Source organism: Colossoma macropomum, unplaced genomic scaffold, assembly GCF_904425465.1.
Source record: "Colossoma macropomum unplaced genomic scaffold, Colossoma_macropomum, whole genome shotgun sequence".
In the NCBI taxonomy this organism is placed as follows: domain Eukaryota; kingdom Metazoa; phylum Chordata; class Actinopteri; order Characiformes; family Serrasalmidae; genus Colossoma; species Colossoma macropomum.
In genome coordinates this window covers 33,651,399-33,670,116 of record NW_023494793.1, presented here as the reverse complement: position 1 = coordinate 33,670,116, position 18,718 = coordinate 33,651,399, and the positions used below count along the sequence as shown (strand labels likewise).

The 18,718-nt window shown below is 39.4% G+C and overlaps 2 protein-coding genes across 2 annotated transcripts in view; one reads left to right on the top strand and one right to left on the bottom strand.

The window, feature by feature from the left end:
* Nucleotides 1-17,899, bottom strand: part of amigo1 (adhesion molecule with Ig-like domain 1) — a 74,079-nt gene extending 56,180 nt beyond the window's left edge. Inside the window, exons 1-2 of the mRNA XM_036579307.1 lie at nt 17,820-17,899; nt 15,038-15,139 (exon numbers count right to left, since the gene is read on the bottom strand). The gene's annotated coding sequence lies outside the window, so the exon portion shown is untranslated. The remainder of the gene's footprint in view (nt 1-15,037; nt 15,140-17,819) is intronic.
* Nucleotides 8,606-11,808, top strand: gpr61 (G protein-coupled receptor 61). The gene has a single exon (XM_036579308.1). The coding sequence runs from the start codon at nt 8,610-8,612 to the stop codon at nt 9,987-9,989; it is 1,380 nt and encodes a 459-aa protein (XP_036435201.1). The 5' UTR covers nt 8,606-8,609; the 3' UTR covers nt 9,990-11,808.
* Nucleotides 17,900-18,718: the final 819 nt, after the last annotated feature.

Genomic DNA, 18,718 nt, shown 5'->3' with positions numbered 1-18,718 from the left:
GACAAACCTAGCATTACACAACATAAAATAAGGGTACAGAGCTTTCTTCTGCCTTTATCCACCTTAAATTAACAATGTACACCACTAAAGCCGGAAATGCTGCCAACATTTGTGTTGCTTTATGCTGCCCTCGGTCACGTACCACTTTGAGGCGTGGAACAACATTGTTCACTGCAAGCATGTGTACGCAGCATAAATGATGTCGAGACTGAGATAAGACTGAGACTTTTAATTTAAAAGAGTGAACTCGACACTAGTACTACAACACTAGTGTGCAGTACTTTTCCTCCTGTCACAAAATCATCATATATAGATCATATAGAGACTATATAGCACATATACAGTCTATGCTATATATATAGCATTCAAGATATATGGAATTGCCAGGTATAAATGGCTGTGCATCTCCACCAATGATCCTATCACTCGAGAGAGATGTTAATACCAAGTGTGAACAGGGTCTGTGTGCATACCAGCAAGGGCCACTAGGACCCTGCGTTGAGCGAAAAGCCGCCTGCCTGCCTCCCTGCATCCCTGTCTCCACTCCACACTGCAGTTGCCCTGTGTGCGTGTGAGTGAGAGCACATGTTTATGTGTGGATGTGTGTGTGTGTGTGTGTGTGTGTGTGTGAGAGAGAGAGAGAGAGGGAGAGCGAGCGAGCGTGTGCATGTGTGTGTGCATGTGTGTGTGAGAGTGTGTGTGTGCTAGAGAGCATTCTGCTTGTTCCTTTCCATCCGCTCAAGCAGCAACCTGACCACCTGGACCTGCCTGTAGCACAGCTAAGAGCAGAGGATCGGCGGAATGTAAGGGTGAGCGCGCGTGTATGTGTGCCTGTGTGTGTGTGTGTGTGTGCACACGCGTGTGGGGGCGGGCGAGCGAAAGGGGGAGGGCAGAGAGATGAAAGAGCCAGGTGAGAAGAGGAGTCGGGCTCACTCTCTCTCGCTCTCTCTGTCTCTCTCATTCTCTCTCTATGTCTCTCTCTCTCTCATTGTTGTGCGCCACTAGCATTAGGAGCTTTTGAAGGAGATCCTGCCTCTTGGACCGCTACACCATAGCAACCTTCTGGAGGCTGAGGAGGTACACCTCCACCCCTCCCCTCGCTCTTTGATCAACGTGCCGTGGCTCTGCTCTGCTCGACGAGGACAGACTACCGTCATCCCAAACTCACCTGTTCTAGAACGCTCCGGCAGCTTTTGCACAGTCATAGCAAGGTAATCTGAAACTCCTCTGAACTTGCTTTGGAATACTTTCAGTAGTTGCGTGTCATGGAGGGAGATTTGCGTAGTCTAGTTGTGGAACAGGCTTCATGTGACCACATTTACGTAAACATGTTAAGTTCCACATTTGCATTGAAGTACTACGAGTCTGGATGTGCAGTAAAACAGACAAAACCGTCAAGGCTTGTGAGTTTAATGACTTGTCTGTAGATCATTATTGGAAGTCTCCAGTGAACTGTCTTGCCGTTTAGCCGCGGTTAGGACAGCAGAAGCATTTAGAGCAGCAGCCTCGCACATTTCAGTGTTCCCTCGGCTCTAGCACACCTGATCCAATTACTTTTTTCATAAATAAAGGTGCTGAAAAGCATTTTTTGCAGTAATGCCATAGAAGAACTGTTTGTGGTTCCGGACAGAACCTTTCTCTCTACGATTCCTCAGATGCTTATTTCTTTAGAGATTGTAAATGAAAGTGTGAAGCACTATTTTTAAAAGTAATGAAGGTTCTACGCCAGTAAGTTCTTAGAACTGAACGTCCAAGCCAAGAACCATTTCAGAACCTTGATTTTTAAAGTAACCAGCAAGTTATTAAGGCCATTCTGAGTAAAAGTGGGTCAGTCAGAGCAGGAAAACAATATAACATGCAGGATGGAGGTTCTCCAGGATCAGGGACAGAGAACACTGGCTTAGTGGATGCAAAACAATATATTTCAATGTGAATTAAAGAATGCAGGCCTCAGATCCTCGTGACCACTGTATAGATGACAGCCAGTTCATAATGACTGTAGCCCCACAAAAAATATATACAGTACTGTATTGACAGTGATCTGTGCAGCTCTCCTAGGGGGAGAATGAGGAAGAAGAAAGGAGTAAAGAAGCTGTCGAACAACAGGGCCGGTTTTCATTGCAGTAACTACTGAGTCATGTGCATATTATAGAGTCATATGTTTCTCAGTTGGCAGGCGGGGACATTCTTACTCGCTCAGAGAGACAGAGCTCAGAAAAACACAGCTTTGTTTTGAAGCAGCATTTTGTTTCACTAAACTGATTCCGCATATATATACACATGTGGAACATATTTGTGTTCCTTACAGCAGAATAACTTAAATTTATGCAATTTTACCTGTTGTGACCCGAACAGTGATCTTAAATATCCTATTTCCTAATTTCCCAACAGATGCAAATCAATTGTGCATTTGCATATATTATTTTCATTTGAAAGCAGAAATGCCAGAATGATATATGAAGACATATATAGTACTGTGCAAGAGTCAGAGACCAACTTTCCATTTATGTACTTTCCTTTCAAAATGGCCTTTAGTGTCAAAAAAGGCAGAAAACATATTTTTAACAGAAAACAACACAAACACCTCCAACACTAAGCATAATATCAAATGTATCAGCATTTCATTTGTCCGATCTTTAATTCCGTGCACCATACTACCACTTTAACTCTTCCATCCTTCCTACCTTAAAACCAACAACTTACAGCAGTGTCCTCCCAAAACACTGTTCCCAAAGGAGCCAGTGACATTCTGTTCCTCCTTCAAAGAGACACTAACATTCGCACCAGCAACTACACCCAAACACACCGTAGCAGCCTGACAAAATTCTTTCTTGTGCATGCGAGGAAGATAATCCACTTGCATATAAGGAAGGGAAAGTCAAAGGAAAAATTTTAAATTACCAAAACTGGAGCTCAAAATGGGACTCCTAATAATCGCACAAGACCTAGTAGACCACCAAAACTGCCACCATCAGATAAACAGTCATTAAAGCTTTCGTCTTTGAGAGAGAGAGGAAAATCGAGCTCCACTCTTACTTTAGATCTGAAAAAATCCACAGGTGTTTCTGTCTATCCTTCCACTGTGAGAAGACAACTCAACACTATGAGTCTGAAGGGATGTGTAGCTGTCAAGAAGTCAATGCTGAGAAAAGGAGAAATAGACAAAAAAAAGGAACATTTGCATAAAAACACTGAAAATAGGATGTGGAGATATGGAGTAAGGTTTTTTGGACTGCAACCAACTTCTAAGACTTTGGAGGTGTCAAAAAATGTGAAAACAAGTCTCCTGAAAAGAATGAAAGCTAGAATAAAGTTAAACGGTAGACACACTAAATGCTGAAAAGTTGGAAATTCTATTTAGTTGTTGAGCCATCGGTGTAATTTTCTGTTAAATATGTTTTCTGCTTTTTCTGACGCTGAAAAATGAATATCTTTTACTTAATGGCCATTTTGACTGGATATTCAATAAATAAAATGGTTGTCTTATGTACAGTACTGTGTAAATAACTATATATTATATTATGTTATTGATTGATATGCTAACATTGAACACTGATATTATCTAATTCTTCCAAAATGTCTAATTCCAAGATTTACCTGAATATGTCTGTTCAGCTCCAAAGTTAGCTTTATAGACTGTATTTAAGACATCTATGATGACAATGAGTGAATAAGTGGGAGTGCATTTTGTGTGGAGCTCTACAGTCGGCTGAAGAAATCTAACTCAAGAGGGCCTCCAGAATTGTCTGCAATTACGCACCAATTATCGGGGGACTCTTGTGACGAGCTTTTTTCCTTCGGGCTGTGGTGCACATGCTTTCTTGCTTTATGATGCCTCTAAAACTAAAGCCTCAGGTAAAAGAGAGTGACGGAGGTTCCTTTTTTATTTTGATTTAGACGAAACAGTGATTTTATATAACTGTGATGTACTGCTGTGTGCCGTCTCTGTCACACAAGACACACTATGGCAGGTTGACTCGAGCCGAGGAAGACTGGTCCACTTTAATCACCTTTTAGGAATCAGTGCTTTGAGGGCTCACAGTCTGAGTGTGCAGTGCCAGTCGTTGTGCAGTAAATGTGAACGTAATGGGTTAGTGCCCATCTTTTCAAGCCCAAAGTGGGTCAAGATGGCAGTCTTACTGTGTAGTGCTTTTGCCATTAGCCTATGATTGAACTACAGAGTTTTCTCAAATAGTTGTCCACTTAACTACAGATGGTGCTCCACTTCGCTGCAAACGCTCTCCCACTTTTCTCGCACACATTTCAGGCTGTTGCTGGGTGGTATTGATAAAATTCAACATAACAATGGATATTTAATGATGAAAAGCTATAATGAGGATATTAAATTAGCATTAAGTAAGATAAAAGAGAGTTACATTGGTTCTTCTAATGTTCTGCAAAATTTAACTGTTGGAGACAGATTTCTTTGCAGTGGTGATAGGAACCAGGGGTCACAATGTCTACAAAAGGGGCTGCAAACTACTTATTTTCACTAGTCGACCACAAAAGCACAGATGGTCTGATGTAAACAGCACGCTACATTCACCACCTCTCACTCACTTCTCCCAGAGAATATAAACTGGCTGTGGTCCGTACACTGTTCAATGGGAAACAAATAACTGTTTATTGACAAATAAACAGATAAACAATATATATATAAATATACGTTGCTGTTGTCGGAAGAAAACCTTGTATCTCCAAAATGATGAATTTTACAAGAGAAGGAAAAAAAATTCTCTACTTTTAATGTAAGTCAAAGGAACCAGACTTTTTTCCAAGTAATTTAATATGCACAATATAAAGGGCAACAGGTATTTTCAAATTATGTCAAAAACTGGAAAACGAGGTTACGAGGTTTTCTTCCAACAGCTATATTATATATGTATATAAATATAAATATATATGTATATATAATATAAAATGTGCAGTAATAATATATACAAGTATATACACTTAAAAATGAAGGTTCTTCAAGGATTCTTTAGTACAGAAAATGGTTCTCCATAGAACTGTGAACACTCAAACAACCCTTCGCATAATTAAAGGGTTCTTCGCATTGTGAAATGGTTCTTCAAATTGATAGAGAATGTGTTGTAGATGGATCTATATAGAGCCTTTTTGAAAACGGCTCTTTATAGCAACAGAAAGCATTCTGCTATTGTTACTATACAAACTTGTTACAACAGAAGAATGCTTTTTGACGCTATATAGAACCCTTTTCAAAAAAGGTTCCATATAGGACCATATAGAGTGTGTATACACACACACACCCCCCAAATGTGACCAGATGTTTCACATGTCAGTCAAATGGCCCTTTCCTATCACAGTTCTCAAAGCCTACCAGGCCTGACTTGTAAGCCCATTTCAGAACAGTCTTATGCAGCTTGCAGTAGAATAGGTTTGATTCTGTGTAGTATTTCCACACTAATAAAGTACTTTGAGTAGAAAAACTGATTTCTATTCTCTCCTCCTGCCTCTTCACTGCATTTTTAGCACCACTGTATTTCAAGCACTATCCTCAACTAGTCAACTTCTGCCTACAGCGCCGACTAGAGGATTTATTAGTGGACTAGCCGATTAGTCTATGCAACTCCTGGTCTTCAACACAAATATAGTCACTTTATCTGCTATCAAAAATGACCAATAAAACTACACGTCTTCTGGGAGTTGATATGTAATGTTGTTAATGGTAAAACAGTGGTAAATCTGTTTTCTTTGGTTACTATTTTGCCTTACAGCACCCTGCATATACCTCACCACCGTGAGTGGATTTTAAAAATACATTTGAAGCCAAAACCTTTTCTCAAAAACATCATCTTGGGCATCAGGCAGCGTATTTGCAACAATTTCATGTGATAACTTTCTGTGACATAGCTTTTAGAGGTATTAAATGCTTTGGATGTCCAGTTCCCATCACCACCATTCTAGAGAAACTGATTTTCACATCACTGTGAATCACTCTGCTTTTGTTCTGGTCCACTTCTCTTTAAATGACACCAAAAAAAACTGTACAATTTATCATAAATGTTAACCAGACAGATACCTCATTTCCAGACAGGCAAATAACAGGAAACTAATGTTTATTTAGTTCTTATGTATTTGGAAGTGGTCTTGTACAGCAATCTGAAACACCAAGCCAATGACAATTGCAGATAAGTAAGTTTTTATCTATCAGTACCTCTAAAACTAAAAATCAGTGTGTAGCACCAATAGCCATTAAACCAGTACAGACAAAATATCACCAAGCTCTATTTAAGGTGCAAGTATAATTCATAAACAAAAACAAAGAGAAAAGCAGAGTTATCAATATTATTGTTTGTGCAAATTGTCTACAGCACAGAATAGCACGTGTAGCTTTCCATAGCAGAACAATCCTCTTCCTCTTGCAGTAGGTTCTCTTTTATTAAGACCTCCAAGGAGCACACGCACACAGTCATATCAATTAATCTCCAGATCATTGTGCCCTTTGGCCTCAGGCTGCAATACAGTTCCTATATCTACAAACAAAGAAAGCCTAACACATCCAGATTAGTCTAGAAATCTCCCTGAGCTCTAGTCACGCCGTTGACCACATTGCCCATGAGACTGGCAGTTTTGGTGGGTGAACAGGGAATGAGTGGAGAAGTGTTGTTTTTTCCTCTCATCTCATTTCAGTAGGGTACTGAAAGGTTACACATGGAGAGTCTGAGACTGTAAACATCAGGACAGAATGCAGGCAACAGGTAATGATGTAATCAGATCTACAGTGAAGTATCGGGAGTTGAAGCAAGTTTGTCAGCTCCCAGCAGAATATCCAGTTCAAAAGCTGCAGCATAAACACATTTGAAATAGTCGGTCACATGTGCTCATGTATCAGTTTAATACGGTGAGTTGAACTGCGTGCTTTCTTACAGTTAAATTAATGCTAGTGTTCTTTTTGGTTCTTAGGTTTTCAGCTGTGATCTTCAGGGATTTTGTGCGCATTTAAAAACGAGGGATTTTAAAAATGATCCCAAATTGTTTAATCCGTTTTCATGTAAGAACACACTGCAAAGGTGTACATCATCACTGTCAGATCAAAACCTTGTAATCCCTTTTTTTCTTTTTTCTATTTTTTAACATTGTATTAAAATTTCATGGCAAACAGACCAAAAGAAATGATCCAAAATTACTTATTACTAACCAAGGACACAAAGTGTCACTTAAGAGCAATGGGCCTCAGTCACTAAACTTGCTCTTGAGAAAGGTCCTAAGAAAAAGTCTACGTCAGATTCATGACGTGTTCTGAAACTGCAGAACTGTTCACACCTTTGTGCTCTTGAGTGTGCATAGACTGTTCTTACCTATGAACAAATCCCAAATAAGAAAACATTGGTGAATGTCAGAATCTTCGTAAAAAAAAAAACTGTGTGTGTTTTAAGTGGAAATTTCTTATTCAGAATGGTTGGTGAATCAGGCCCAATGCACTTATGAAAACAATATCTACTTGACTGCTTATGGCTCCCCCTTGTGGAATTTTTTTTGCCTGCTAAACATGAGTTAGTGAGTAGATGATGGGTAAATAAGGTGCTTTGCATCTAATAATATCTTGGTACAATAACTTACGATGGAATTACACTACACGACTATTAAAATCCTAACAGGTTTCAATAACAGACAGCTCTACTCACTTTTTACAGTCTTTTACAGAATTTCTTGTATTTTTATCAAGGGGCAAACACAGGTTATTGCATCTACAACAAAGTGCAGCAACAAAAAAGCACTCAAATATCCAGCTCTTGCTGTCATCATGTGATAGAAACAAAGCTAAACTGGACAGGACCTGTTTGTGCTTTTACGGTACACACAAAAAGCATAGCAAAAATGCAAACCGGTGATGAATATGGGGTTGAGAAACACAGATGTCACAGTGAGAGCTGGAGAAATATTTCACTAAAACTGGCAGTTGACTTTGAAATTGTAAAGAGGATGACATGACATCTGAGTCCATACATTACGAACACTGTAAAGGCTTATAATTGCCTGTGTTCAACAAGCAGCTCCTCTATCTTGTGGTGTGCATACACATCTCTTAGTCATTTTTCTTGAAGCTCTATCATTGGCTGTTGCCTGAACTGATTATTATTCAATTACATCGCTGACCATCTTACACTACAGAACTGGAGAAAACTTCATTTCTGATTGTTGAAATCAGGCTAAAAGTCATGTAGCGAATGCCCAGCTTTACTTTAAAAGCTAAGAATGTTCTTTCCGTTGCCATTTTGGAGATACAAGGTTTTGTCGTGACAGTGATGATATGCACATACAGTAAACTGCTCATGTAAGTTTCCTCTGTTTTTGTTGCAGGTCCTGGACACTGACATAAACATCTTCTCGCATTTGTCTGATCAGAATACACTGAGTAGGATGGAGCCTCTACAAGCATGGAGATGAGTAGAAGGATGTGTGGAAAGGAGGTGACTGGGTGTATGGCACTGTTTAAGCTATACACTTGTATCTACGTAACTGCGCCATTAGACTAATAATACAGACCCCACTAAGCCCTGTAGCTGGGCTGCTAGTTGGTAAGAGAGGATGGGTGATAAGCCCATGAATGTAATTTCTGCCCATTATCCTTATCCTATCCTCTCATGGATCCCACTGCTTCCACCCGCACTCTGTGGAACCTGTCCCACGCCAGCCAATGGCAGCCCAACATCACCCAGTCCAATGGCTCAGGAGTGATCCTACCCAGTGATGGTGCTCTGCTCCAGATGCTGGCCCTCTGTTCTATGGTCCTGATGGACATACTGGCTGTGGTGGGCAACTTGGCTATTATGACAGTCATCGCCAGGGCACCGCGCCTGCACAAATTTGTCTTCGTCTTCCACCTGTGCCTGGTGGATCTCCTGGCTGCTCTAGTGCTGATGCCTCTAGGGATGCTCACAGAGAAGGCTTTCTTTAATGAAGCCGTCTGCCAGGCATACCTCTGTCTGAGTGTTGGGCTAATTAGCGCTGCTATCCTCACCATCTCAGCCATCAACGTGGAACGTTACTACTATGTCGTCCATCCAATGCGCTACGAGGTTAAAATGACCATGGGGCTGGTGGTTTCAGTTCTTGTCGGCATATGGATCAAAGCTATGCTCATGTCTGCACTTCCCTTGCTGGGATGGACGCTGCAGAGGGACGAAGCCCGAATGAACCTTGTTTTGGAACCAAGATGCTGCTCTTTGCATTTGATGAACCGGGGTTCCCACCGCTTAGTGTTTATGATCTTCTTCACGCTCATATACTTCCTGTGTCCAGTCCTTATCATTTTGGTGGTGTACTGTAACATGTTCAAGGTGGCCAGGGTGGCAGCGATGCAGCAAGGTCCCGTACCTACATGGGTTGAAACTCCACGGCCACGCTCCGAATCCCTAAGCAGCCGTTCCAGCACAGCGGCCAGCCTCGGAGGGACCCGCAACACGCCACAGAGGACTTTTGGTGGAGGCAAGGCTGCAGTCGTGCTAGTGGCCGTCGGGGGTCAATTCTTAGGCTGTTGGCTCCCCTACTTCTCTTTCCACCTCTACTCTGCCATCATATCCTCCTCACCCGCATCCCTGGCTCAGCTGGAAGATGTGGTCACCTGGATTGGCTATTTCTGCTTCACCTCCAATCCCATTTTTTATGGCTGTTTGAACCGGCAGATCAGGGAGGAACTGGCGAGGAACATGGCCCTGGTTTTCAAGTGGGGGCGGCCACACGAAGAGGAACAGCTGCCCAGTAGGGAGGCTTCTATCGAAGAGAACTTCCTGCAGTTCCTCCAGGGCACTGGCTGCAACCTTGGGCCCAGGAACTCGCACAGCACCTCAGTCCCCCACCAGGAAGATGACGACGCTCTCATGACTCATCGCAGGCCTTCCGGTGACTTCCACATCCCCGGACAGATCATGGAAGAGACTTCGGAGTTCATTGAGCAGCAACAGCTGAATGATCTCAAAATATCAGACAACTGTATCAAAACGAGACCTGAGCTGCAGGGTTAATATTTAAAGATGTGTAATATATATTTTATTTATCTTTTTATTGTTACCATGTTTGTTGTTAATTCTTTTTGATACTCTGCCCAACAATTTGTAAGTCAAAGAGGCTATTATTCGGTTTGTAGAATTTTGTGGAAAGCATTTTCTCTGGAAGAACTGAGTTGATAAACAACAGTTGTTCCAAGTGAGGCTGACAGCAAATGATCTCATCTTTGCACCTAGTTACTAATCCTTTATTTATTGGCCCACCAATTATGAGAGTGTGAGGGGTTGCCTGTTACATGATTCAGCCGTTGGTAGCTTAATTAAACTGTGGCATTAGGAGTGTAGGCCGACCTATGTGACTATCAAAGGAGGCTTGTAACCAGATGTATCCTTGTCTGTTGCATTTTAATACAGGAGTATGAATGAAAGAAGCACTAAATATGTGCAGGAATAAATATCTGGGCTTTACTGAATGGTAAGAGGATAGAAGAGATTGTGTGATGTATAGAAAGAACCAGAAATTGATTCTTAGAGAAACACTGGATGCAGGATAATTCAAAATGTTCTGATGGATAAACATCTAAGGAGTTTATATCTTGGGCCATTTAGAGAGGGACACACTTTGTAACAGAAAAAATAAACATCGCTTCAGCATATTAAGTCACGCTTTCCACACCTTGTGACATGGTTAGCACAGTTTACTCCCCCAGGCTTTAAGCTTCATGAAGCACCTGATGATCAGAATGGTAGAACAATCAGATAAAAGGGTCACGTTGGGTCAGCTGTGAGCATGGGTCACTACAGATGTGCTCTAAGATCTTATTTAGCTTTACAAACTACTGAGCTGAAAGAGTCAGTTCATTTTGGCTCTCCACCCACGCTCACAACACAATGCAGCTGCCGATTTACCCCATAGGCAAAAAAGATTATCTTGCCATCTCTTTTATACCAGTTGCAGTATTTAGCCAGATCTCCTACCGCATCTGAATGGGTGAGTTTATAGCATAGAATGTGCACCAAAACATTTTCTTTTCCATTCATTATCCAGTCACTTCGCTACCCTAATCTCTGGAAAAGTTCATTCACAGAGTTCTCTAGTGCTCAGCAGGCACTACACTAAAATAACAAACTGAAAATATGTTGAATGCATTTGAGGTAGCAAAGGCAGTGTATGCTGACTTTATTTGATTAAATGGAAACGTGAGGCCTAATAAAATTAAGCTGAGGTGGGTCGTTCAGGTCCAGAAAGTTAAAATCCTTCCCCAAATTTTGTTCCAACACCGTCGTTTACTAAAAGCCCGGCAGTTGGGACAAAATCTTACGGAGGATTTTTACTCTCTAGACCTAAATTAACTGTCTCTAAAATTAAGTTTGTACAACTATTTGTTTGTTTATGTCTGTTGAGAGGAAAGGAGGGAATTTCCAAACAAATTACAGCTCCTAAAGAATAAAGAAGAGCATTTTAACTGAACCTAACTGTATGGTACTATTTCCTGAGTGGTTAGCCTTTTTAAAGAGTATTGTGCCATGAAGAAAAATCAAATAAAAGATCAAATAAATATTTTACTGGGCTGCCGTCAGCTTGCTTTGGAGAAATTCTGCTACTGGATAATCAAATGCCAATGGTCTCATAAGGTGAGCAGTATTGTAGCTTGGTTTGCACTAGAGAGGTAGCGGTTCTTGTGATTGCGAATAGACACTGCCCAACATGAATGTGCCGTTGTTTAGGGGTAAACCTGACTCTGCTCCCTGCAGTACAGAACTGTTGTGTTTTGCCATAAGCAGTCTCAACTTGTTGTGGCTACAGCACGCAATAAAAGCAATACTTATACATGTTCATAGTTTCTTTTGCCCTCCTTTACTGCTAACCGGACTAAACTATCTCACCTATACCTCTCTCTACCACCTCAAAGAGTGACAGAAAAACTACTTAGAAGTCAGAATATGTTTCTTTCTTTTCTCTTTAAAGGGCCCATTTCCTACATATTTCTTTTTTTCCCCTTGAGGTCCACACATGACATCTGTGTGGTTTTATGTAATAAAAAAAAGTTGTAACTCAATTTTACACGACCATATTCAGTCTCTCTACTTCTCACGATTAAAGGGGATTGGCACTGATTTTATACATCATCTAAATTTTATACTTAATTCAGTCATTAAAGTGTAAAAAATCTGAGTGGTTTGATGTGAGATGGTTTATTTTTGAGAAACTTACCAACATGGATTTCCCAACAGTGGTGGTGACAGGAACACAACACAAATATAGACATTTTTTACCATCCAAACTGATCAGTGAGCCCATGTTTGTTTATAAGTTTTTATAAGTGCATCTCCTTTTCCTTACAATGGCCTTAATTAATATATTTTTTTAAAAATACATGTTAGGCCAAAACTATCATAAAACAATGATTCTGGCACCAGGTAATATATTCATAACCACTTTGTGTAATACACACTTGAAAATGTTGGTTCTTCAAGGGTTCTTTAGGAAAGAAAATGGGTCTATATAGAACCAAAAAGGGTTTTTCTATTGTTTCTATTGTTCTATTGTTTTATTGTCAAGCTTGTAATAACAGAAGAATTTATGCTATATAGGACCCTTTTCAACACATTCTCCATCAAAGAACCCTTTCACGATGCTAAGAACACTTTAATCATGCAAAGGGTTTTCTGAGTATTCATAGTTCTATATAGAACAATTTTCTTTACTAAAAAGCCCTTAAAGAACCATCAGTTTTAAGTGTGTAGTTTCTGTGAGGGAGCCTGAAGAGGCATTAAACACTTTGGACATCTGGTTCCTGTCACCACCACTGTGAACAATTCAGACATAGCGAGCTTGTTTACATCATAATGATTTAATTATGCTGAATTTAAAAAAAACAAACAAAAAAAAAAACATAAAATTCTCCACACTGTTTCTGTTACTGTCTTTAAGACTGATATATGTAAATGACCTCTGTTCTGATAGCGAACAGTGAAATTCTGACAATGTTTACATTCTAAACTATTATTTCAAAAAAGTGAAAACTAACTTTTCCCCCAAAATATGGGCCCTTTGATAATACAAACACATTGGAAGGTTTCAGAGAAGTCATTTTGAGGTATGAGGTTCCTAATTTTCCTGTGATGTGCCAGCAGTGCTCTCTGTTATTTTGCAGGTGGGCTGTTTTTACGGTCTTATTCACTGGAAAAAGGCAGGACTATAGCGTCAGTAGACAGGCTAACAAATCAATTCAACCTAGAAAGAAAGTGACAATATTTACAACCCTTCAAACATAATAGCACTAACTGTCAGTGCAAACTTAGCCTACAATATACCAAGGTATTGTATGAGCAACCTGTAACATAAACATATTTTTAATTTACTAAAAACATATGGTCAATGATTTGTAAAAATGCTTGAAAAGCACCCACCATGATAACATACTGGACGTGTCAAAATTTGAACTGCAGGCTATTCATTTCCAATAAACGCGTTCAAATGCTCACCCAGGCTTTTAAGATACTATCACACAATTATGTTTGGGTGCTAACAACAGAAAACATACTTTAATATAAAATAAATCTGCCCAATGGAAAACATCAACAAAATAACAATGAAAATGCAAAGTTAATCATGCTATGCTAAGTAAGTAGCCAACATTTATTTTGTCCTGCTGCAAGTCATGTTATCGTGTGCATCCTTCTGCAAGTCTTTTACTGTATTATACTAGACGCACAATTTCTACATGCTGATTACTGAATGTTTTTATTGCAATAAAGCTATTGAGGCCATTTGGTGTCATTGTTATGTCCCAAGCAGTTAAAGTGTAGTGCTGCAATGGTTAACAAAGCCTTAGACTTCACCTAAAAAGTTCAAATTAAGATCATTATTAGGATTACAACTCAGGGGGTTAAGTGTGAGTGTGGTGTTTGTAAGCCTCCTCTTATTATCCCCCGACTGCCACTCCACACACATACTGGCAAAGACTGACTCACATTTCTGTGCTTTGATGTTTGGTAGGTGAGTAGGTGAGAGGGAGGCCCCTAGTGGTGAAGTTCAAACACTCTGACCTTTTAGCTGAGACGGGATAAAGGTGTTCGGCAAGCTTTGTGACTCATTTTCAGTATTGGTTAAAACTGTTCCTCGCTACTGATTTGACAACATCTGGAAAGAACATGCAAGAACAGCTGTCTCTCTCAAAAAGCTGAAGCCTGTCTATTAACAAATTACGAATTTTAAGAAATGTCTATATTGGATGTAAGTTTGATAGGCTGATCCACACACTAAAAATAATCTTAGGTTTTTTTTCTTCATTATATTTCCATATGGTTTGCTTACATTCAATACAATAAAATACTGGCTCTGTAATGCAAGTGTTCAACTACTCTGGCCTAATAGCAAGTCTAATGCCTGTTTGCCTTGTTAGTTGAGGTTATAATGCATTTGGATAAAGCCTTCACTCTGCCTTAACTTTGAAAAACCTTTTTCAATATTAACAATCTCAAGGTTTTTGAAAATTTAATCCCATTCTACAAGCCGTACAGGCAGGCCAGACACATGCAGCCTCAGCTGAGCTGTGGAGCATGGATTTATTTCCAACCATAGAGGAACTTGGTGTTTCCATGGTAACTTATCCTCAGCGACATTTCTCTGGCGGAGGGACTGTTTGCATGTAGGGTATATGTAGAGATCTTTTCCAATAGGCTCCTTCCAGTACAGTTCATCTTGATGAACGTAATGAAATATGTGCACTGTGCTTTCAACTGTACATCATGGTACATGTATTTTTAATGTTATTGTCTACAGCAAGGGGTGCACAACTCCGGTCCTGGAGGGCCGGTGTCCTGCACAGTTTTGTAGCTCCCCTACTCAAACCAATTAATCCTGACAAATAACAAATGAGCTGAATCAGTTTGAGCAGGAAAATCACCAAACCATGCTGGACACTGGCCCTCCAGGACAGGAGATGTGCACTCCTGGTCTACAGCATACACATGTCTATCTCAGTGGCCTACACTGAAGAAACATACTATTTCAAAACAAGTATAAATATCTTAAAATAGAAAACATAATCTCAGCCTACCTGGATTGACGTGGAGTCCTTTTGTCAGACAGTTTTACTGGCAACTGCAGTCTAGTCTGCCAGGCCTCCAGCAGAAACAAGTCAGGCACTGACTGGGCCTTTCTGCATGAAAGTAATGTTACATATGAATGAAATGTGGTAAAACTTTGTTTTATTTGAAATCTGTCTAAAAGTAATGTTTCATGGAAAAGTATAGTTCACTTATTCATCCATAGTCTACATTTACTACAGTGCTGGCCCTATTTTATTCTTTTTGAGTTGGTAGTTTTAACCTAATGTTGTTTAAAAAAAACGAAATTACATATTTTTTCACAATTCCTGCATAAATAAGTGGTTAAAATGTAAACAAAGTCATTCAGAGTGGTTAGAGGTGAAATACACTATACTAGAAAAACTACAGAAACAGAATTCCTCACGATGGTGGTGATATGAACCAGACGTTCGAAGCCTTTAAAGCTGGCCCCTAAGAATGTATTATTTGGCTCGCCAACCACACCTTGTCACTCAGTGAGAGAACAAATATATTATACTATATATAACTTATTAAATTCTTACTTTCCATTTAAAATCACATTTAAGTATTTTAGTAACAAAATAAAGCACAATGATATAAAATACATTTTTAAAAATTCTATTCAAAACCTAATTTCCTTCTTTATTTGCATTCTTGCCCTCAGCTCATTAAATAACTGAACACTGATGTCTGAAACACTCTATCACAACAGCTTTAAAATGAGCTTCTGGTCTGAAACATTTTTCAAAATTCAAATTCAAATTTAGTAGAGGTGCAGGGTGTTTTAACACAAAATAGTTCCCAGAGAAAACTTTATTTACCACTATTTTACTATTATAAACATTAACTGGGACATAAAACTGAAAAAATGTGTTCACTGATTATTTCTGACACTGACAGTACATAAAAGGGCTATATTTGTGTTGCTGACATCGCAACACCTGGTTCCTATCAACACTATTGTAAAGAAATCCAAAGAAATCCAATATCACACCAAACCACTTTAAATGACTGCCATGGGTAAAATGCACCTTTATGGGAAGTTCATGTGGTTGAATGAGTTTGTGAAGTAGTGATTAAGTGTCACGGAATGCACACATAATCACCTGTTTCCCTTTCCCATGTCCACCACTGGAGAAAAATATACAGCCATTTGGTAAGTCTTAATAATGGGAAAGTTTTCCATAATAATGACTCAGTATCTCATAATTAAGACTTGCTGCCTCATAATAATGAGATTATATCTTATAATAATGACTTTCCTACTGAAAATAGACCATTCGGATTAAAACTTGATGATTTTGCTTTTTAATGGGAATTGGCTTAATGGTTACCATTAGAGTTTCCTGTAGGGCACTTTTAGATCCCATTAGAAAACCATCAAATGCATCTGGAATCAGTCTCAGAACACTCATGTTAAACCATTAGGATTCTTTACACTGTGATGTCAAGCCAACAGGAAAACACAAAATACCACCAGGAACCAACAGAAACTTTTGAAGGTTTCTATGATTTTTTTCAGCAGGGTTAGTATCTCATAACAATAACGTAGCATCTCAAAATAATGAGAAAGTTTCTCTGAATTATGACTTAATATCTCAATCATATTTTCTCACAATTATGAGAATGTAAGCCATAATTATCACATAGTAAGCCATTATTATGAGAAAGTAAGTCATAATTATGAGATGTTAAGTCAGAATTATGAGATGATAAGTCAAAAATAGGAGGTACTAAGCCATAATTATGAGGTACCGTCATTACGATGACATGCTAAGTCATAATTATGAGATATTAGATCATAATTACGAGATGCTAGGTCCAAAATATGAAATACTAGGCCTAAGTCATAATTATGAGATACAGTCATTATTATTATTAGATGCTATGTCATATTTATGAGATACAAAGTCATAATTACGGAAAGGTTTCTCATTATAATGACTTACTGAATGGCTATTTTTTTTTTCCAGTGGCGGGAACGGATTTCCATGATCACCCGCTCATTTTGGATTCAAAAATTTAAAAACGGATCTGCTGCTGTTTCCAACTAAAGAAATTATTTTTTCGAGTTGTTATTCTCACAGTTACAGTCCAGAGATGTATTAACACTCTAACTTAACAATTAGTAATTCTATTTATGATTAATTAAGGTGACAGTCAGCTTCAGCTAACGTTAAATTGTCGTTAACAGGTAGTTTCTCGTAACATTAGCCAGCCAAGGTACCGTTAGCGAGCTAACCTAGCTAAGCTAAGGTTATCCTAGGAGACTTCCCTATCGAGGTAGATTAAAACTGACGGTAAATTGTTATTTTTCTCCGTTTGGGTGTTTGAAAGACAGTGGTGTACAAGCAAAAGAATCTAGTCTAAAGTTAGTACGTTAGTAAATTAGCTGTTAGCCTAACGTCACTCTAACAATTAACTCAAAGTTGTATGCTAGCGTTAGCGTTAGCTTGTGCCCGATGTTTGCAGCAGTAGGTAAATCAGCTAGTTTACTTTGCCTCTCCCAGTGGGTTTATCCACCATTACAGCCGTATCTTAAAGCCTCTTCAGTCATGAATGACGCGTCTCCTTTCTTTAATCACAGAGCAAAAACACTTGCTTTGGTGAGCTAACGACATGCTAGTTTAATAGAGGACGCGACGCTTCTTGGACGTGTGATCAGCGCAGCACCTAAAAAGAGATGAAGTACTGTAATTGAACTGTCGGTGTATGTGACAGGGTTGTCATCGTGAGCTTATTTCCCACTGATCATGCAACAGTTCCTACCTTCTCACTCCGTTTTTGTCCCCAGCACTTTTAAACACAAAGTGACGCCCAAGCTCCCACAGTCTGATCATATGTGGTAAACTGTCCCAGTGTGTGAGTTCAACCGAAGCTTCAGCTGAACCTGACCACTCCAGGATAAGCGGCTAGTGAAGGAAGGTGAGTAAAGAAGCAAAGTTTAATCACCCAGTCAATTCCACGAAATTTGACCAGCCAGTCAGACCCCAGGAAGGATAATTGAACGTTAATCCGAATGCAGGATGGAAAACTCAACTAGTAAATAAGATCACAGGGTAAAAAATTCAACTAGACAATAAGATTAATAATTCAAACAGGATTTGTATTCATGTAGCCAGTTAGACTGCAGGAAGAAAACTTCAAATAGCAACTATGACTCCCGGCTCTATAAATCAACTAGCCATTAGATTGCGCTATTGAACATGCATTTGATCAATCAGATTGCAAGATTGGACGTTGAACTAGCCTATTAGATTGTGAGAAGAAAAACAATGTTATTACAGGAATAACACTTCAACTAGCCAATCAGAACACAGGGGGGCAGAATTGTACTGCTTAGTATAGTGCCAATCTGACATTTTTACAGTAGTTTGAAGTCAATGTGAATCCGAAATCATAACACATTCCCTCTGTGCCGTGGGTCTCTGAGCTAGCTGAGCAATTTGCTGGATGATAAGTGGAAGTGAGGGGAGGTGAAACATGATATTATTGGTTAATGTGATTTTTGCCTGCCCACTGGTGCATGATGATGTAACCAAAAATCAGAAGATATTTCAGAGCTTGGCAAAAGTCATCACATTTTGAGAGAAGATTACAGGAAATAAAGGGTTTTAATATGATTTGTTGAACTGTGGTTCATATGACCAGTTACTTGAACTAACAAG

Excerpts from the sequence above, each read along its gene's own strand:
- gpr61 (XM_036579308.1), top strand. The coding sequence starts at position 8,610 with ATGGATCCCACTGCTTCCACCCGCACTCTGTGGAACCTGTCCCACGCC.